The sequence below is a fragment of the Ailuropoda melanoleuca genome, chromosome 1, assembly GCF_002007445.2.
Source record: "Ailuropoda melanoleuca isolate Jingjing chromosome 1, ASM200744v2, whole genome shotgun sequence".
In the NCBI taxonomy this organism is placed as follows: Eukaryota; Metazoa; Chordata; class Mammalia; order Carnivora; family Ursidae; genus Ailuropoda; species Ailuropoda melanoleuca.
This window is the reverse complement of record NC_048218.1, coordinates 193144192-193165615: the sequence shown is the minus strand read 5'-3', so window position 1 is coordinate 193165615 and position 21424 is coordinate 193144192. Positions and strand designations below refer to the sequence as shown.

The window sequence follows — 21424 nt, the reverse complement described above, 5'->3', positions numbered from 1 at the left end:
TTCATGGATTAATATTCTTTAAAAGCATGTTAATCTTAGCACCAAATTTCATAATATGGCTCTTCTGTATTACTATTGGACCGTTTCCCTGTTTATGGATATTGAGCTTGCTTCCCGTTTTTCATTGCTTTATATATGAAATACATGTTGCTCTTCCTTGTTGTCTAAATCTTTCTCTTTTCTACTGGGCTTCCTGTTTCTAATAGTATTTAAATGGGCCATGAAAATGAATTTTTAGACAAGACTTGGTCAACATCAGTTTTACTTTACCCTTCAATCTCCTCATCATCTGTCATAATCCATGACTTTAGNGTCTCCTCATCATCCGTCATAATCCATGACTTTAGCAATATTCAAAGACAATGAAAGAGATTAAAATTCATTCTTGTTACTGTCAGATTAAATTCATTTACAATAAATACGTGAACCTTGGAGATCAAAAGCTGAAATACTTATATAATTGGGCCTCGACATTAGGCCAGATCCTAAATTCTCATGAGAGGTACACCACAATTTTTTTCTTTTTCAAGTTTTTATTTAAATTCCAGTTAATGCAGTGTAATATTAGTTTCAGGTATAGAATTTAGTGGTACGTCACTTGATACAACACGGGCGCTTACCACAAGTGCCCTGCTTAATTCCCATCACCCATTTTACCCATTCCCCCCCCAACCCAGTGCCCCTCCAGCAAACCTGTTTGTTCCAATTTTTCTTACTACATAATCTTTTCTGTATGATGAAAAAAATTTTGATGTCTTGGGAAATACAGTGTTGGCTCAATGAAATGTTATATAGTAGTCAGGATTTTAAAAACAAGTGCCAGTGGTTCTTCAGTTGAATAGAGTTTCATTCTGTTTTTGTAATGATGTTAATCATTGTCCTTAAAATACCTCCTTAGTTTATTTAGTTTCATCTTCAAGAGAAACCTCATTGGTAATTTAACTTAAGAATTTAAATTAGTTAAACCTCATTGGTAATTTAACTTAAGAATTTAAGTCACAGAGGATAAAGTCAGGAAGAGAACACAGATGTCTTTAAATTTAAATTTAATGAAGAATTAATTAGAATTATCAAATAAGGATTATTTAATAAGTATACATATTATATATAACAAATAAGAATTATTAAATAAATAAATAAGAATTAATTAAGAATTAAATTTAATTCTTTAATTAGAATAGCTCTGTTTTACTGTCTGTTTCAGAGAAATCGAATATGATGTGCTTCTCTGTTTCACAATCCTGTGATGTACACACACACACACAGTGGTTGTGTCTGTGACACGGAGGTCTTTCATGTGTGACATGTTATTTCATAGTCATGTTTCAGTGCATATTTTTATACCGTATGTATTATGACTTATTTTTTTTACTGTTAAATCCTCTATTAACTATATTACAGATAAAATATGTTAAAGCCACTTGAAAATGTTAAAACATGCAATAGAATTAATTTGGATTCATTTAATTGACAATTTGTCATGAAATTAGAGAAGATTTATGTTTTCTTACACTTAACAGGGTGGGGAATGGGGTGGAAGAGAAGGAGGGTTTGGTAAGAAAATTCCTTGTGAGGAATTACATACAAATTACATAGCAAATTATTTTATGAAATTATCATGTANTGTATGTATTATGTCTTATTTTTTTACTGTTAAATCCTCTATTTTTTTTTTTTTTCATAGCAGAGGAGCCTGACGTGGGGCTCGATCCCACAACGCCGGGATCACGCCCTGAGCTGAAGGCAGACGCTTAACCGCTCTGCCACCCAGGCGCCCCTGTTAAATCCTCCATTAACTATATTACAGATAAAATATGTTAAAGCCACTTGAAAATGTTAAAACATGCAATAGAATTAATTTGGATTCATTTAATTGACAATTTNCGTATGTATTATGACTTATTTTTTTTACCTGTTAAATCCTCCATTAACTATATTACAGATAAAATATGTTAAAGCCACTTGAAAATGTTAAAACATGCAATAGAATTAATTTGGATTCATTTAATTGACAATTTGTCATGAAATTAGAGAAGATTTATGTTTTCTTACACTTAACAGGGTGGGGAATGGGGTGGAAGAGAAGGAGGGTTTGGTAAGAAAATTCCTTGTGAGGAATTACATACAAATTACATAGCAAATTATTTTATGAAATTATCATGTACATCAGAAGTTGCTATTTACAGAGAGTAAGTTTGTATTCTAATTATTGGTTTTATTAGAACAGTTCTAGGGACCTTTACCTGATAACATGTTTTAAAAGACTGGATCCAGTTGCTGGAAAATGACATAAATACATTTCTTTTAAAGTATCATATGTATTTGGATTGTACTCATTCTTGCTGCCTTCCTATAATTTATGCTACAGAGTTTTCTGTTATATGCTGTAGTGAAAGCTAATTTATTTTTGGTGTTTATAGAGAAATTATTCCTTACTAAACCTTCACTTCCTTAATTTCAAGAAAGACTCTCTGTGAATTATTATTAGTCAATTTAGAATGAGTAACTTTAAATCTTTTTCTCATTTTCCTGGAATATAAAAATGATATGGCCTATTGAACTATTTGTTCAGTGTTAATTCTGATATTGTCACTTGCATAACGTAAGAGTTTTAATTGGCCAAGAATCATCAGATGTAGACAGTGTGATGGGAAGTGTGTTATGTTTGGGAAATTGTTCTCTTAAAAGCATTAACCTGAAAATGTCTGAGTGCTTAATAATGAAAACATTAGAACAGTTTGTGCGTAGATGGGTATCACACTGTATCTGTGTGTATTCTTGAGGAATCACAACAAGTGAGCTGGAGTCTTTAGGCTGCCATTTGTAACCACCTTCCCATTTCCACTGAATTCCTGATGGAGCCCTCATCCTTTGAGGACTCATCTTGAGGCATCAGGGGAGAAAAAAGATAGACAAATCAATGATTAGCAGAAAATGGTTTTGGATACCTTAAGGAAAATCAAGGTGATCTGGAAGAATGGGACTGGGCAAATGTGATTTTAGTGAGTATGGAGAGAGAGGAAGCTAGTTATTAATACTTGGGCACCTGGGAACAGAGCTCACATTGGGAGAAGGCATTTTGCAGCCCCCTCCAAATTTTTATCTGTGTTTGAAAACTCCATATTGCTGTCAGTGCATTTGCAACTATCAGTGGTCATACAAACCATAAAGTAACTAGGTTTCCCATGTTTTTCTTGTACCAGAGTGAATATTTTAGCTCAGACTAAAACAGTGGTGCTCAGTGGTGGGGCAGCACTGCTTCCAGGTGGACATTTTAAAAATTTGTAGGGGAGCTCCTCATGTTTAGTGGTGTGGGCAGGGATCTAGGGGGTCTTGCAGTGCTGGGCGAGTTCTGTCCCTTGAAGAATTGTCCTGTGCCCTCAGTTTTCTGACTGTCCCATCAGAAATTTATACAGTTGAAAACCTGCTTACTCAGCCCAGAACTTAATATATAAGCAGACAGTCTGTTCCTCATGTTTTTAAGATATACTGACTTTTCCAAGAATGCAGCTGCTGGGTAGCAATAGTTACAGCTGTTTGTTGTATTTGTGGTGACTTTACGTATAAGCTCACGATTCAGGCTGTTACAACTTCTAGTGTGTTAGGTTTGAGCATTTACATAGTGAAAAGCCATTATTTTATTACAAAGTAGTTTTTTTTTTAAAATAGAACACTTAGGGTATTATGTTGATTAAAAATTTTTGTGTCAAATTATTTCTATTTTCAGGATAGCAAAGGGCATATTACAAAATGTTTGCTGAAAGAAAGCAGCATTGTGACCGATAAGGGTGAAAACCACTGGTCTCAAGAAAGCATCTGTTTCAATCTTGGGTAGCCTTGAGTATTCTAAAAGGGTTACATCCTAAAATTTTACATAGCACCTGGTGTAACTTACGAAAGTGAAATGTTACTGAAAGAGAAGAAAGTGTTCTACTGCCTTTCCCTGTATAACACTGGTGTTGAGGAAATTTGTGGATTGTTAGGAATATAGAATCACAATATATAATCACAGTAAATGTTTTTACTAGTATCTTCTGCTCAGCCTAGCTTTACTGTGGATAATTTATTTTACTCCTAGAGAAAAAGGTTAAGTACATTCTTGGACTTAAAGACAGGACAAGGCCTTTGGTATTGAAATCCCTTTGTACAGTCTTGTGTCTGGTTTTTTGTTTTTTGTTTTTGAGGGAGAGAGAGAGGGAGGAGAGGGGCAGAGGGAGAGAATCTTAAGTAGGCTCCATCCCACCGCCCTGAGATCATGACCTGAGCCGAAATCAAGAGTTGGAGGGCTGAACCAACTGAGCCCCCCAGGCACCCCCACAGCCTCCTGTCTGAACAATGGTGAAATCAGCTGTCATCAGCTTCCATAATGCTTCACGGGAGATGATGACTACATTGATACTCTGTTTTCTGAACAACAAGTGGAGATTGATTACTTTAGATGAGGGAAAAAAATAACAGGGCTATAGATACAATTTTATTTCAAAAAAGAGGCTGATCTAATTATCACAATGTGAATTAAATAAAAAAAAACAAAGCTCAGGATATTGCACTACAGCTTAATGAAAAATATAATACCGATGTGTATTATGCTGTCTCACAGTTTTAATATATTTGAAGTACCATAAATAAAATATGAATTAAGCATGGGTGTTAAATCTGAATTGCTTTTTAAAAAACTTCCCAGGAGAGGCCATTGTTCTGTAGTGGTTAGCTCCTGTGTTAAGTAGGCCCTTTTTGGCATCTTACACTTGATGGGCTGTAAGTGAAGGTGCGGGAGCCCAGAGGTATGTCTGTGGTCCCTCACTGTTTCTACTGTCTAGTAGGGGCCAGGATCTAAAACAGGATTCTGTAGTTTTCTTCCTTCTCGAAAGGGCCATCATTGGGTCAGAAATTTTATTTTCATTCAAGGGAAGAAAAGTCTTCAGATTGGGGTCAGTTGACATTTCCCAGAGCTGTAGGCAGTTAGGTGGACTAGAAGGTAGATTTTTTCAGACTTTTGAGTCTTCTTTTCTTGGGCTTTGATTACATGCAAAGATAAATTTAAAGACTCCCCTAGAAAATGATGTTGGTCAGAGTTTAAAGAACTAAATATCGTATTTATTGTTTTATTTGTTATTTAATCACTTATTTTATTAGTGATTAATGGATTTTTGAAGAAAATACAATTTTTCTTGCTAAGAAGCACATACTAGTTCATAACAATAGGAAGAGGGAAGATTGATTTATGATTCTAAGTGTTGGAGTGGTATTTGACTTTATATTTACCAAAGCAAATTATTTAGGGAAGGACATTAGTCTTGGTTAAAGCTTTTTAGCACATGAAGTGGGTTCGTCCACTCTTTTTCACTGTTATAAAATGTACTTTAAAAATTGCACTATTGGGGCGCCTGGGTGGCAGAGCGGTTAAGCGTCTGCCTTCGGCTCAGGGCGTGATCCCGGCGTTATGGGATCGAGCCCCACGTCAGGCTCCTCTGCTATGAGCCTGCTTCTTCCTCTCCCACTCCCCCTGCTTGTGTTCCCTCTCTCGCTGGCTGTCTCTATCTCTGTCTTATAAATAAATAAAAAAAAATATTAAAAAAAAAATAAAAATTGCACTATGAACTTTGCAACATGGTGGTAATGAGGAAAGTGGACTGGGATATAATATATAAATTTTAGTTGGGCTTCATACTGTACATTAAAAAAAAAATAAAAATTGCACTATGAACTTTGCAACATGGTGGTAATGAGGAAAGTGGACTGGGATATAATATATAAATTTTAGTTGGGCTTCATACTGTACATTAAACAACCAGATCCTCATGAGTAATGTATATATTATTTGTTCATCAGTCTTACAATTTAGTTACAGATTATTCATTATGGCTGCCCTTCAAACATGCACAGATTGCCACTTTTTGTGAAAATCATCTTTTATTTATAAATTTTCCACCTCGTTCTTGTTTTATTTCTAGACTTGTGGAAGAGAGGCCTGTAATTGCTGTGCTCTGTTGCTCTCTTCCCACTGATTCCTGTTGCCCACACTATCCAATTTCCACGCATTCTTTGGGATAATAGGTAATTGTTAGCCGTGCTGCCATATCTTCCTCCAGTGCCCAGGGTAGACAATAATTCACTGGACCTGGAATTGGCCGTGGAGTCCTCCCACACACAGCACCCCAAGGAGCTACTGCCAGTTGATTGGAATTGGCACAAGGGGTAGAATCTCTTTATCATTTGTGCACATGGTGTCTTGGTTCATTCTTCCTTTCCATTCCATTTCTTCTTTGCCCCTAATGGTGTTTGTTCTTCTTTCACTTCCCTCCTTCTTCTGATGTATTTTTAAGGCCTATTCCTTAGCCTCCTACTTTTTTCTCTTTACACAATTTTTTCTCAGATCTGTAATAGTCATTCCCAAATCAGCATTTCCAGCCAAGTCGCAATCAAATCTGAATTTCAGGTTCAAATATCTAATTGCCTACAATTCTGTGTGGTGTTTCTTGCCATTACTTTGAGTTGACTATGTCTGAAATAGAACTCATTATCCTTCTTGCCCAAACAGCCTCTCCTTCTTAAGTGACCATCATGGGTATTAATTTTCTGGCATCTGGGTGCACCTTTGACTTCTTTCTCCTTCTTTTCTCAGTCACAGAGGATCAGTTTTTCCACGAAAGCTCTCGTTTCTAAGCTCAGGTGTTCATCACCCCATGCCACTGTCTCAAATTTGAGCGCCCATCAGGATCACCTGGAGGGCTTGTTAACACACGGAGTGCTTCCCTCCCCACCAGGGTGTTTGATTTATAGGCCTGGGGTGGGGCTGAAATATTTGCATCTCTAACAAGTTCCTGGTGCTGCAGCTCCGTGGGAGGGGAGAGAGTTGGGGGCATGGGGGATGAGGCTACCCTTTGAGAACCACTCATTCGTTGCCTTATGCTTACCCCATCCTGTTTATTTGCAAACCTGTGCCAGAATAAATTTCCAGTAACACTGTTTGATTGCATTATTTCCGTATTTTTAAAAAAAATATTTATTTGAGGGAGAGGGAAGGTGAGAGACAGAGCATGAGTGGAGCAGGAGGGGAGATGGAGAAGCAGACTCCTTGCTGTGCTGGGAGCACGATTCAGGGCTCCATCCCAGGGTCCTGGGGTTATGCCCTGAGCCAAAGGCAGACGCTTAACCGACTGAGCCACCCAGGTGCCCTGCATTATTTCCGTATTTTAACAACTGTTCTTGTTGCCTTATTTCTTAACATTTCGTATCCAAACTTATGCTTGGTTTCCAAGCCTCATCACAATTGAGTATAATTTATCCTTCTGTTTTTTCTCCTACAAACAAGCTTTGTTGGGGTTCCTTTCCATTTGTAATGTAGGTCCTTGTTCATGTCCCACCTCCTTCATGAAGCACTCCATGACTGCAGCCAGTGTTGGTAGGATTTCTTAGTATTTTTTTCTTAATATTAAACCTCAGGAGCACAATTTTACTAACTCAGACTATGATCTCTAATGGTGGGGACCATATGCCTTCATCATAAGGCCTAGCATAGGATGAAGTCAGTGAGAATTTACCTAGTGAATTGATGGATTTCCCTAGTTTGTGTTATTCCTAGGGGTCACTTGATTTGAAAAAAATAAACAAAAATAATTTTGTTTAGTTGGCCGTAGAAGAGCTTAAACATTGAAACCTATGGCTAGTACAGTAAGTTTATGATGAATGCCCATCGTTCTCTCCTTTGTAAATACCATAACTGTCAGTAGTGGTGGCTCCTGATTTTTTTTTTTTAAAGATCTATTTATTTATTAGGGAGAGAGAAGAGAGAGGGCATGGGTGTTGGGGGGGAGGGGCATAAACAGAGGGAGAGAAGCAGACTCCCTGCTGTGAGTGTGGAGCCCTACATGGGGCTGGAGCCCTACATGGGGCTCGATCCCACAACCTTGAGATCATGACCTGAGCTGAAATCAATATTGGAGGCTCAACTTACTGGGCCACCCAGGCGTTCTGGCTCCATATTTTCTGAAAGGAGGGTCCAGGAGCCGAAACTTGGTGATGGTGGTAGTGGTGTGTGTGTGGGGTGGGTGGAGGGAGGAAAGCTTGTCTTGAATTTCTTTTTTGAGTAGCCGTGACACTTTTTACTTTCATTGTATGTGATTTTAAAATGCGTATCTTTCTTCTGAATCTTCCCAAACTACCTCAAAAGTTGATGACTTATTTTATGTAACGACTGATGTTTGATTCTACAGATCAAAACAGTTAGTATGGCCTTACTGAGAACATCTCATAGTCTGCACGATATTGCTCCTTCCCTCGTTGCCTCTCCCCTTTTATTTTTGCATTGTCTGTGAAGCCCAGAAGCTGTTTTGGTAGTTTGCTGGGTGGGTTATCTGATAGACAGTTTCTCCAAATGAGCGGTGTCACTTCAAGCAACTGACTGTGTATCCAGTGATGTACTGTTTTATTCCTTTACCTTCATTTTAGTGGGCTTTTAGGGAATGTGGAAGCTCAAGTATGAATTTAGTTCCGTGAGGTTCCTATATAACCTGTGTTTTCAGGGGAAGGGCTTTTAGCTTTTAGAGATTTTCTAGTTTGGACCTTCAAGTTTACAGATGAACTCCCCATGGCCTAGAGCAATGGTATATTTTTGAACAAAATCACAAAAACCAGTTGTGGCAAAGCCTGGACTAAAAGGGAACCCCCTTCATTTCCAGCTCGGTCCTCTTTGCATTTCACGTGTCTTTCCGAAGAAATGTCTGAGTATGGCCACATTCAGGACTACCGAAACGAAATGGAAACAGGTTTGGGTGGTTTTGAGTCTTTATTCGGGGTTGGAGATTTAATGCTATTTTATTTATAGTTTTATCCCCAGTGAACAAAACACATCCATTTATGAAACAAAAAAAATTAAGCTATGCATCAAAAAGCAATATCCAGAGGTAATTATTATTTTTTAATTTAAATTATAGATCTTATTTTCCTTGAGGCTTTGTGTGGTCTTGCAACTATTATTCAGGATATTGAGACATGAAATACTAGATGTATCTGATTCTCCATACTGCTTTTATGAATTATCTACTTAAAAATGTGGAAACTGTAGCATGTGACTGATGAGCTTGTCTGTCGCTCTATGGCTTCTGCGGCCTGGTATTGATGGGTGTTTTCCCATCGAATGGAACGTGGAGCTGGTTTCTGCGAGTGCTGGTTGTGAAGCAAACAATAAAATGGACATTATTTGCATATTATGCCGTTCAAATTAGACATTTACAAAGGTATATAAATCCTGATGGAGCAGTACTACAACAAAATAAACCATTAACTTGATGCTGCTAATGTTTAGGTTGCCACATTCTGTACCACTGTGCCTTCTGATTCAATATTTACAATTATGAACGTGCATTTAAGGATTTTCATTCTAACACTGTCATTAACTGTAACATATAGGTAGCCTCAATTACTCTGCCAGGTATCTCGACAGATGGCATTTTTTTGAAGGCCGTCTTAAGATACATTATCCTTGGGTGATAGTGAATGTAACTGTCAGCTCGACATCATATTTAATATACTCCTGTGTGTGTGTGTGTGTGTGTGTGTGTGTTTAAATCAGTTTTATTTGTCTGCCAAGTAAATGGTGCCACAAATGGATAATGGCAAACCGTTACATGTTTCTTTCTAACCTCAGAGATTTATCCTCATCATCTTTTGACTCTTCTCCCAGTCAAACCCCATACCTTTTATAAGATAAGGAGTGGGACAGGATTTATCCTGCAACCCGTGCTGTGAGTCATTGAGTTCCAATATACTGGGTGCCGTATTTCATTGATTGCATGGATGCTTCCATTATTCTATTTAAAATATAATCAGTGCTCTTTTTGTTTTAATGAATTTATTGAAATTATAAGATTAATGGATATTTCTACGGAGCTGAAAATTTAATTTGGGTATGTCTTATGGTATAAGCTGTGGCTCAACTGTCTCAATCCTGGCAGAGCCTCGGTCTTTTTCTAAAATCTGCTTGTGTTATGCAGTTACGTACATGTGTGTCCCTCTTAGAGTAGATCTTCATCATTTCTTTTCGGTGTTTTTAAACTAGCATGTGAAAATAATAGGCTTTATAAAATTGGACATGACATGTATCAGCAAATGGTAAAACCGGAAAGAGAAATGGAGTAAAGAAAAAATCCCAGAGGACCTGACATTTTGCTAAGAGCCAAGCCATCATTTTTATTAAGTAACTTCGGAGATTGTTTAAGAAATACTGTAACTGGGGAGGAAATTATAGTGTAAGGGTGTTGCAAGGAAAATAAAGGGAAAGTCATAGTCATGTCCGTGTTACAAAGGACATTAATATGTCCCCTGAGGTTCAGGGAATCTATATAAATCTTGAATCATAGTTGCAGTTTCAATTTTTTGTTTTTTTCATAGATAATGGGACATTCATAAAGGTCTTCCATCATTTGGAGTCCTTTCTATTCTCCATTCAAGGAACTATCTTGAATATAGTGAATCTCACTTCTCATCTCTTCCTTCCTTGTCTCCCTCTAATTTAACAAGTTTCTGAAAATGGAATTTGGATACAAGTCATATAACATAGAAGGCAGGTGAGGCATAATGAATTTATGCTACACTTTCTCTGAGAATTAAGACCATAGTATTCTATTCCTAAGAATACTAGGATCTGTAATAAGTAGGAATTTCTTATTTATTCCTGAACCCAAATGAGAAATTCAGATTCTTAGAAATTTAGAATGTGGCCAAGAGGAGTGGAAGATTGCTAGGCAGTCAGTAAAGAATTAGTGGGCTAAACAGAACATTTGTTTAGATGGTTGTTTACTGAAGACAAATACAAATTTGTTAGGAATCATGAGCTGCTTTCAACTGTACAAGTATTATTTTCAATAATATTTTTAAAGGGGCGCCTGGGTGGCTCAGTCAGTTAAGCATCTGCCTTTGGCTCAGGTCATGATCTTAGGGTCCTGGGATCAAGTCCCACATCGGGCTCTCTGCTCAGCGGGGAGTCTGCTGCTCCCTCTGCCTCTCCCTTTGTGCTCTCTCTCTCTCTCAAATAAATAAATAAAATCTGAAAAAAAATGATAGTTTTAAAGAAAGGATTTAGGGCCAGACTTTCTATAATGAAGCGATTGAAATACTTGGTGTTTTTTCACATGTTCTGTGGTCAGTGTTGTGTCATCTACAACTAATTGAGAAAATGCCAGTGTTTGTGTATGTTAAGATATATTTGCCATTGAGAAAGACAATAAATGTTTTTTGAGAAGATTTTTGAAAGTACAGGATTCAAGTATGTAATGAAAATACCCTTTTGTCTTAACACATTTTAAAAGGAAAGTGGTGTATGTATGTAAAAGCTGTGGAAGCCTACTTACTGAGCTTGAAATAGGTTTGCAGATTTCCGTGGCAAATCTGATTTATATGGCTTGAACATTTCTCTTTTTTATTTTTTCTCATTTCACAAACTTTGCCAGTCCCTGAAGATCTGCTTGGAAACTCACTGTGCTAATAGGCAAGGTTGGCCTTTCCTGAGCTTCTCTTAAAGTAGTCCATCCTGAAACACTGACCTTTTAATTTAATAACAGTTTTATTTGAGAAAATGTTCAGATCCTGAGAGCTGAAAAGAGTGTTTTCAGAAAGGCCATTTTAAATAGTGGTCTCCACATGGTATATCTTTTTCCCTTCTGTGCTTTGGACCAGACCCATCAGAAGAAATAATATATTGTTGCTTTCTGTCTTCTATTGATTTAAAAACAAATAACACGAAACTTAGATTTGCTCAAAACCCGTTACTATACCGGTTTATTTCCCTGCCTTGGCTTGATTTGCTATTTTAGATTTTAAGCTCTTTATGCTAGGTCATGTTTTATCTTCTGTTATTTTAAATTCTCACTTGTTGCTAAGGTAATTACTTTTTCAGCTGTGACCTTGGACGTGAGACCCAAAATTGTATTTTTTTTTCTTTTTTCTTTTCCAGAAATAGCTGGGGCTTTAGAAAGACAGCTGTGCTTTGTGGTCTCTTTACTGACCAAAAGTGATGTCAACCAGTTGGTCCCTTGGGCATGTCTTCTTCAGCGGCCTCGTAGTTTCAGGCCCTTTGCATCGCTGGTGCTTTCTCCCTTCCACCTCTCTCCCTTGTGGCCTACCTAGGTGACACCACCAGTGACCTCCATCCATTTCTCACCTCACCCACGGCTGGTGGTGGGGCTGACAGGAGAGGCAGGATAGTATAGAGAAAGAGGACAAGCCTTGAAGCTACACTTTCCTTCTCTGCAGTTTCTCCTGCATGGCTTCCTTCCCAACCTCCCAGCCAGTTGCCATTGGGTAATGGAGTCCTTACGGTTCCATTTTAGGTTTATCACATCATCATAAAAAGCTCTCTGCTGACTTTGGCTTTTCCCGTAGTAGGAAGTCCCGGCATAAAACGCACCAGGACACTGTTTGACTGCCTCACTTAGAAAACTGATCTCCTTGCAGCATACTGAGACCTGGTATGCTGAGGTCTCCCCGAAGCCTAGTTCTAATTGTTGGGATGAATTTCGCTTGAATTGTGATTGAAACTTTGAATTTTGCCTGAGAAAAATGTTGCTGTGGTAATTTGAACAAACCCAGGGGAAGTGGTGGATTGTGTGTATCAGCCTCACTCTCTGTAGCTTCTGACTTGTATGGAAACTTAAGAGTATAGTTTGTGTAGTATTAGTTGGCTTAAATATTTGCTTCAATTTTTGCTACTAATTAGAGCTACCAGCTGTGAACAACTTGAAAAAATGTAGTGTGATGTTGTTTTGCTTGTTTATGAGAAGTAGCTGTAAATGCGAAAATTATCACCTTGTGGAGTGCATAGTCTGGAACTTCATGGCCAGCTGACCCCCATGTAACCCAGCGGGTCCTGGTTTTGGATGAGAAAATCAAAACTCAGGTAGGTTACCTAATTGATCCAAAGTCTAGCTGATGGGAAAACAAAGACTGTTCGGACTCTTTGCTGGGCTGTTACTGTCTGTAATGTCTCTTCTGGTGTTTGTATTATTTTAAACCTTTATTTATTTATTTTATTATTTTTTTTATAATTTTTTTTTTTTTATTATTTGAGAGAGATAGAGACAGCCAGCGAGAGAGGGAACACAAGCAGGGGGAGTGGGAGAGGAAGAAGAAGGCTCCTAGCAGAGGAGCCTGATGTGGGGCTCGATCCCATAACGCCGGGATCACGCCCTGAGCTGAAGGCAGACGCCTAACCGCTGTGCCACCCAGGCGCTCCTATTTTAAACCTTTAATACTGAAAAAATCTCTCAGATTTGCCTGAATGCAGACAGAATTCTCTGTTCTAGTTTTTTTCTTGATTTTATGTGACCTTTTTCAAGGCTGAGACTTGTATCTTTCTCAGGTTATAGGCTACGAAGTAGGAGAGAAGCCAGACAGCAGCATAGTATATGGATCAAAGGGACCCTGGAGAATATCCAGTTGAGAACAGCCTTTTGAGGAAAACTATACAGAGAGGCTAGTTACTTCCCTTCCAGGTCCTCCAGATTGTTGATGGCCAAGCTTGGATTAGACCTCAACTAGTATTTATTCCTTTCTTCAGTTCCTTGTCCGTTATTCTGTTTTTAAAATTATTTTCTTTTTTCTTTTTACAGTTTTATTGAGATGGCTATACGTTTTGTTTATCTATTCATCAGTGGATGGGCATTTAGGTTGTTTTCACTTTTGGGATATTTCGAATAATGCTGATGTAAATATTTTCGGTTCTCTTGAATATATACAGTACCTAAGTGTGGCCTTGCTAGGTGACATGGCAATGGTGTTTAGCATTTTGAGGAACTGCCCAAGTGTTTTCTGTGGTGGCCACATCATTTTACATTCCCACCAGCAATGTATCAAGGTTCCAGTTTCTTCACATTCTTACCAACACTTGTTAATGCTTGTCTTTTTTATTTTACTGGGTTTGAATTGGTGTATCAAACATGGTTTTGATTTGTATTTCCCTGATGACGAATGGTGTTGAGCCATGTTTCATGTGCTTATTGGCATTATCTTTTTTAGAGAAATGCCTGTTTCTGTCCTTTGCCCATTTTTTATTTTGTGGTCTTTTTGTTTGTGTATTCTGGATACAAGTCTCCTATCAGCTATATGATTTGCCAGTATTTTCTCCCATTCTGTGGTTGTCTTTTCACCTTGATGGTGTCCTTTGGTGCTGTTTTTGTTTTCTGATAATCCACACCTAAGACTGCATGTCCTTATGCCTTTCCCATATATTCATTGTTATTACCCAGTGTCAGCTAAATTTTAAAAAGGCTTTTCATATCCCATTGTAATTCAGTTTTTGCATATGCCTTGAGGCAAGGCACTTATAACAGGGAGATCATCAAATAAAGTGTCTGCCTAGTTTTCCACCTAATAGACTCCACCATTTGAAGTTCTTCTTAAGTCCTGTGTGTATTCCTAGATCCTCCCAGGTTTTTCTGGTGCTTTCTTGGTCATAATTTTAGGTAGTGGGTTCCTAGTAAAGCAAAAATAGTCTTTGGTTATTTCTTATGGAAGGGTCTTAATGAATATATAAAATTTATCTATTTGCTATCATAGCTGTAAGAATCTTTACAAAACATATCATACAACATTTTCCAATTGGAAAGACGAGGTGTTTCAAATCAAGTCACCAGGTATTTAGAAAGCTCCAGCTGTCTTCTCAGCACTTTTCCATGTCTCTCTCCAATTGTTGGCACTTGATGTTGAATGACATATTTTCCAAAGAATATGGCTTTAAAGTGTTCATAAATCACAAATGCCCTTTTTAATAAATAATGGAAAAATGAATGTAAATACAAATGATCTACTGTTGTAAATGGTTTTTTAAAGTGTTTTCTTATATGGGGCACCTGGGTGGCTCAGTTGGTTAAGTGTCTGACTCTTGATCTCCGCTCAGGTCGATCTCAGGGTTGTGAGTTCAAGCCCCATAATGGGCTCCACGTTGGGCGTGGAGCCTACTAAAAGAAAAAAAAATTAATGTGTTTAATTATCAAAATGAGAATGTTTGGTGTCATTTTCCTCTCTGAAGTCCCTCTCTTACAGCCTCACCTCCCCTTATATGTGATTGTCAGACTTTAATGATAGGACATCATTTTAAAGAATTTGTGCTTAATGGCTCAGTCCCCACTGGGCAGTAAGCAGCTCCTTGAGTTTATTATACATTTTGGCAGGTGTGGAAATTTCTAGGTCACCAGGGAACTTTTGATTAAATTACTCCTGAAGTGCACTAATTGGTCTTTCTAGAGTGCTTAGGTAGTTCCAAGGAGACATTGACCAGCTGGCAGAACTTTGCCCATTAAGATCTGGTCTCAGCTTTGTTTTCTGGAATGTTTTCTTGCTTTTGTTTTTTTAAGAAATCACTGATTTTATCTCCTTCCACTCTTTTATCGATCCTAGTTTCTGATGAAGAATTGAAGAGAAGAGTGGCTGAGGAGCTGGCACTGGAGCAAGCGAGGAAAGAATCTGAAAATCAGAAACGGTGAGTTGTGTGGTATCTGAGCAAGATTTTGGTGGCCTCTTGTCATAATTATGAAACATTTTTTGGAGAGGAACGACTGTAAGAAGACTCATTATTTGCGTTTGGCTGCACTTCAGAATGTGTCGAGCGTAAGAATTTGGCCATTTTCAGTTTTGGATTGTGCTCGTGAAAGCCCTACGTTACCCTCTTCCCACACTTGATTGTGACCACTCTATCTCTTGCGTAGTTCTTAGCCGCATGATTACTGAGAAGTTTCTTACAATGTGAGAAGTAGTTCTTGAAGATTCCATAGGCATTTCTTAGGTGAGTTTCTTCCAATAAATGTGCTTATGATTGAAAATTGTATAGTCTACAATGGCTTACAGTATTGTAGCTAACGATGAATGTCATATTTGACATAATGTCCATATTAACACTAATTAGCACTAATCAATAATGTACTCACTTAAAAAAGCTGAAGACATTGCAGAAATATGTAACGTTGGAAAATCACAATCCTCCATAATTCTGTTCCATTCTTGAACATTTCAGTCTTTTGTACATCTATGCAATTATTGTCATTACTAATACTACTAACAGCTGAAAGAATGTTCACTGAAGTGTTTTTGTAATAGTGGAAAACTGGAAGTAATCCAAATACCCGTTGTGGGAACTGGATGAATGAATTTATGATACAGCCTGCAATGGAATACTAGACACTCAAGTAGATCTTTATGTGCTGATTCAGAAAGATGTGGAAAGGCCATAAAGCGAAGAAAAACAGTGTTCGAAACAGCATGATAATATTTTTTTGGTAAAAAATACTACTTTTAAAGATTTAAAGTATATACTTATTCATAAAAATATGTGAATACATTTTAATCCAAGATAGAGTCAAGTGCTTCCCATCTGTGCTATTTCTGAAATTTGCATATAGTACAGAGTTTTATTGTATAATCATGTGAATGTCTTTCTGCTGTGAATACTAGGCACATGCCTACACGTGTAGATGCCTAGTATGTATTTGGGTTTTTTTGGGCTGCTTAACTATTTTGTTTGAGACAGCTAAATGTAGAGAATCTTTGGATTGGATTCTAGTCCTCACCACAGGACCTTCAACATATAATTTAACCTCTCGGACCTTCAAAACTTTATTTCTAAACTGAGGGGTTTGAAAAATGTTCTCTAATATTTCTTTCTCTTTGACAAAGTGCTAAGCTACCTCTAATTTGCTTGAAATGTGTGGCACAGGACAGAAGTTTTAGACTAAGACACCATTTTCTTAGGATATAGGGAAGGCTCATGGCTTAGGGTTTTTAAAAATCAAGATGTAATTAGTACTGCTAAAAGGGTCTGTGCATATTTCAATAGTTTCTTACGCAGCACTTTATAATTACTTAATTGGGTTAGGTTGATGGAGTATATAATTAGAGAGTGAAGTTTAAATATTCAAGAAATTTCAGACCATTTTCATTAAGAAGCAAAGAAAATACATTATGGTAGAATTTCTTGTCTTTGAAATTTTATTATTTTTAATTGAATTTTATTTTAATAAGGCTTTTTTGGTTAGACTCTCGTATTTACTTTGCTTATTATACTTCACATAGGATTTTTGTCTTCCTTTCTCCCCGTACGGTACAGGCTTTTGGTTACAAGAACTTTTACTGTGGTGTTTGGTTTTTTTTTTTTTGTGGGGTCCCCCCCCCCCCGTCATTATTCAGCTCCCATTTGCTCTGCCTTGGTCTATGGAAGGGTAAAGGGCACATGAGATGAATAAAAGGTGCCAGTGAGATCCAATTTCATATCTCATATGGACTGGGGTTGGCAGCCTCACTGTAAACTGGACAAATGACTATTGATAAGGAATTTATTTTCTGTCACCTTTAAGGAGAGCAGAGGGTAGTACAACCTTTTTATTATTCTTTCTTAAAATATTTTTTTTCTTTTTGTTTGAAGCCTTCTTCATGAAAACTTCCAGCTGTCAGATCTTGGCAAAAAGTGTGTGTTCATATATGTGATAGTTCTTAGTAGAATCAATAGCTGTTTTTTTTTTTTTCCCCCTTTCTACTGGAGAAGCAGCTTTAGAAGAAGCATTAAGAAAAAAAATTCTTTTTTGAGAGAGAGAGAGCAGGCGTGGAATGAGGTGGTGGGCAGAGGGAGAGGGAGCGAGAGACTCTTAAGCAGACTCCACGTGCAGTGTGGAGCCTGACGTGGGCCTTGATCTCAAGACCCTGAGATCATGACACGAGCTGAAATCAAGAGGCGGATGCTGAATCGATTGAGCAACCCAGGAGCCCAGCATTAAGACAGTTTTATATGTAGTCATTTGTTTATATATATATGTATATAAAATTGATTTTATTTGCATGAGAGAGAGCACAAGCAGGGGGAAAGGGCAGAGGGAGAAGCAGGCTCCTCATTGAGCAGGGAGTCCAGTGCGGGGCTTGATCCCAGGACCCTCGGATCATGATCTGAGCCAAAGGCAGATGCTTAACCGACTGAGCCACCCAGTTGTCCCTGTGTGTAGTCTTTTAAAAGCAAGTTTTTGGAGTCATGAAGCATTTAATACGTTATTGTATCTGTTGCGTTAATTGAATAAAGCTTTGTACGCAGTTTTAGAGAATGGTTCTTTGTGCCATTGTCCTGTCAATCGTATACAAGCTGCTTACTAGTTTTACCTTGTTCTCCAGGTGCCCACATAATGGTAGGCAAGTTCTCAAGCACTTAAGATTGGCACAAAGGCACGCATACATGTAAGGAACCAAATCTGTGCAAAAAGGACTTTGGAAATCATATTTTTTCCCCTACGGAATATTTATTATCATTGTTTAATCTTTTTATTATGGACATTTTAAAGCACACTGAAAAACAGAGAAGAGAACAATGAATCCCCAGGATCCATCATACTGTTTCAACAATTCTTGTTTCATCTGTACTCTGTGCACTCTGCCTATGTGGCGAACTGTAAGGGAACAGTAACATTTTTACTAAGCTGGTGAACTCTCTGTCAGGGAAATAATCTAAAATGTCTTCTGTCAGGCTAGCTTAAAGAAGGACCTTTGTTTCAGTTTTGAAAGACTGAAACTTAACTCTGGCTAACTTAGGAAGCAAGAACATTTTGAGCAGCATATAGGATAGCTCAAATGAATCAAAAGGAAGACGAGAGAACCACTAGCTCGTGAAGAACTGGGTACTACTAAAACTGTACACAGTGGGGAAGAAGTAATTCCCTAAGAGGAAATCAGGTTGAAGGTTTCACAACAAAGGGAAAAGGATGGTGGGTGGCTAAATTTCATTGAATTGAAGATGTCATCGATTTTAAGAAGCATTTGGTGTACCACTAAGAAAAAAATTGCTACAAATTATAGCAATAATGGTTTATCTCTTAGAAATTGTATCGGAAGAGCTCATTAAGATTTCATTTGAATTTTTAAAAACCGATCACTTGTGTATTCATGGAAAAGGAAAATGTAAGCAAAATAAATAGGTTAAGGCAGTGTTCTGGTCCCCAGGGGGGAGACTTTGGTCCCCAGGGCACATAAGACTATGTCTGGAGACATTTTCAGCTGTCACAGCTTGCTCGGTGTTATTGGCAGGCCAGGGGTGCTGCTAAACGTCCTCTAATACATAGGATAACCACCTCCCCACCCCAGGCAAAGAATCATCTGGCTCAGTATGTTTCCAGCGCTGCCAGTGGGAAACCCAGGGTGAAGGGGTTCTGATTCTCCTGAATCACTCTTGGACTTGATGTTCTTATTCTGTGCTGTCAAAACCTTGGTGCCACAGCATTCCATAAAAGATGGCTCCACTGTCGTTCCTGGGATTTTTCCAGGCTCTGACAGCAGTTGTGCTAAGTTTGATGTTACACATGGGCTGTGGCCACCGTGCAGGCCTGCCGTGCGGCAGGCAGCAGTTGTGAGATGTGTTCAGGCGGCTGAAGACATGGAAGCCTGTGGTCCTGGAACCGTACTCTGCCCATACGGTCCACACACACTGTAGGCCGTAACATCTGCCAGGCTGAAGGGACTTCCGGAGTGTCTGTCTCGTGTCCCATCTGGTACGGAAGGCCTTTTGCAGCATCTCTTGCCTGGCAGGGCTACACACATTTAGATCCCGTTCAGAAATCGTTTAAACTGAAGTTATTTCATTAGGCCATTGAAAAGGTACCTGGAGTCCTTTGCTTTAGATCTCTGTTCTCTTAAATCTAATATGCAGATGTAGCCTCATTAAAAGTTGCCTTATTAGAAGAAGGGCTCTGCTAAGACCAATGACCATGCAGCTTGTTGTAAGCACTATGACTATATATGCTGTATTCTCATTTTTTCTTCTTTTTTTTTTTTTCATATCTAAGAAAACATTTACACCTGGAATCTCAATTCAGGTTATTTTAGATCTGATTCTGTTTTATGAAAATCTTCAGTGATTTGCTTAGTTGACAAGCCGATACCCCCCAAATCACTGACATAATATTAGTACACACACTAAAATTGATGGGTCTAATTTGGAATCCTAGTTTTGCTTACCACAACATCTCATAGATGGAATAGTTGTTTGGTGCTTTGGGAGTCAAGAGTAAATTAAATGCCCATGTCAGCAGTCTGTTTTTGCTGTTATTCTCTATTGCCTATTTTGGATTATAGCTGACCATACTGTGTTGTAACTGTAGTAGGCCAATATGGCAGGGACGCAATATGCTGCAGTTTGAGTATAGAGTTTTAAAATGTGGTCTTCTGCAGCCCACCTCCAAGAGTCAATCTCTGACAGCAAGAAAAATGTGACTACTTCTGACCTCTGAACTTTGGCATTTGAATTTCACCTCTTTACCTATAAAGGCAGGTGAAAGTGTTTCAGTTTTAATAACCTTTCTTCGAGAAACCGGGAAGAAAGGGAATAGCTACGTGTTGTTGTAACTAACGGTACATCAACCAAGATGACTTGCTTGCTGTTTTTAGATGAACATCATTTGAAATTTTACCCCATTTTTAATTACTTGAAAAATTACCTTAAATTTATGAGACTTAAAATAATTAATTTGGTTTAATAAGTTAGTCATAAATTTCATCAGTATCTGGATAAATTAGGTTATAACACAGTCCATTCATTTTTTTCGATTTATAGCATCAGGTAAGGGCTAATGTCATCAAATAAGAACTTAAAATTTATTTGTGCATTTAGTTTCTTACAGTAAACATGAAATTCACAGCGATGGTGTCTTCTCTTTAAACTAATATATAACAACTCATTTCAGTTTTATTATTAGTTGTTTTCTGCCTTCGGAAGAAAAAGCTGGGAAAGGAAGGAGGAAAGAATCTACGGGAGAAAAACAGGGTATTATGATTAGTGTCACATTGAAAATACTGAAATCTGAAGTCATTTACTTGGTGTGGTGCCTTTCACATAGCGAGCTCTCACAAACAGTTGTTCACCTGAATCACTGGAGCTGAGAAATCCTGACAATCTTTTAGCAAGGACGGTCTGTTTTATAAAATATACATACATATGCTATGTTTTGTTAAATTATGGCTTTAAAAAGACATTAACTAGAGACTATAGGTACTTATAAACCTTTGTTTTAAATTAGTGTGGTGTTAAACATCACTTTCCAGTTGTAAACACAAATCACACATTTATGAAATTGTATAACTTCAACCTGTGTGTACTCTCTAGGTATATAGAAATTAAAAAAAACAACAATTTTCAGGGAACAAGTAGTGTTAATAACTGATATTTATCAATGGTGTATCATAAAAGTGTAGTTTTAAAGTGACTTTAAGAGATCAGTTAGTCAGTATTTTCTCAAGGCACTCAACTGTCACAGGCAAATGAATCTCACTTCTGATTTAGAAATATTTGCAAATAAGGTGATTGAAGAAATTCAAGTTATCACTCTTCATCTGATGTCCAGATGTAACATGTACCAGTCTGCTGTGATGTGAGCATGTTTCCTGGTGTCTGGCTCCAGTAAGGGTA

General features: G+C 37.8%; 1 protein-coding gene across 2 annotated transcripts in view; it reads left to right on the top strand.

Annotated features, from left to right (window-relative positions):
- CHCHD3 (coiled-coil-helix-coiled-coil-helix domain containing 3) overlaps positions 1–21424 on the top strand; it is a 137457-nt gene that overhangs the window by 38544 nt on the left and 77489 nt on the right. For both annotated transcript variants that reach the window (XM_034672309.1, XM_034672312.1), the window contains exon 3: positions 15394–15475. In XM_034672309.1, the coding sequence (XP_034528200.1) occupies positions 15394–15475 (82 nt within the window). The remainder of the gene's footprint in view (positions 1–15393; positions 15476–21424) is intronic.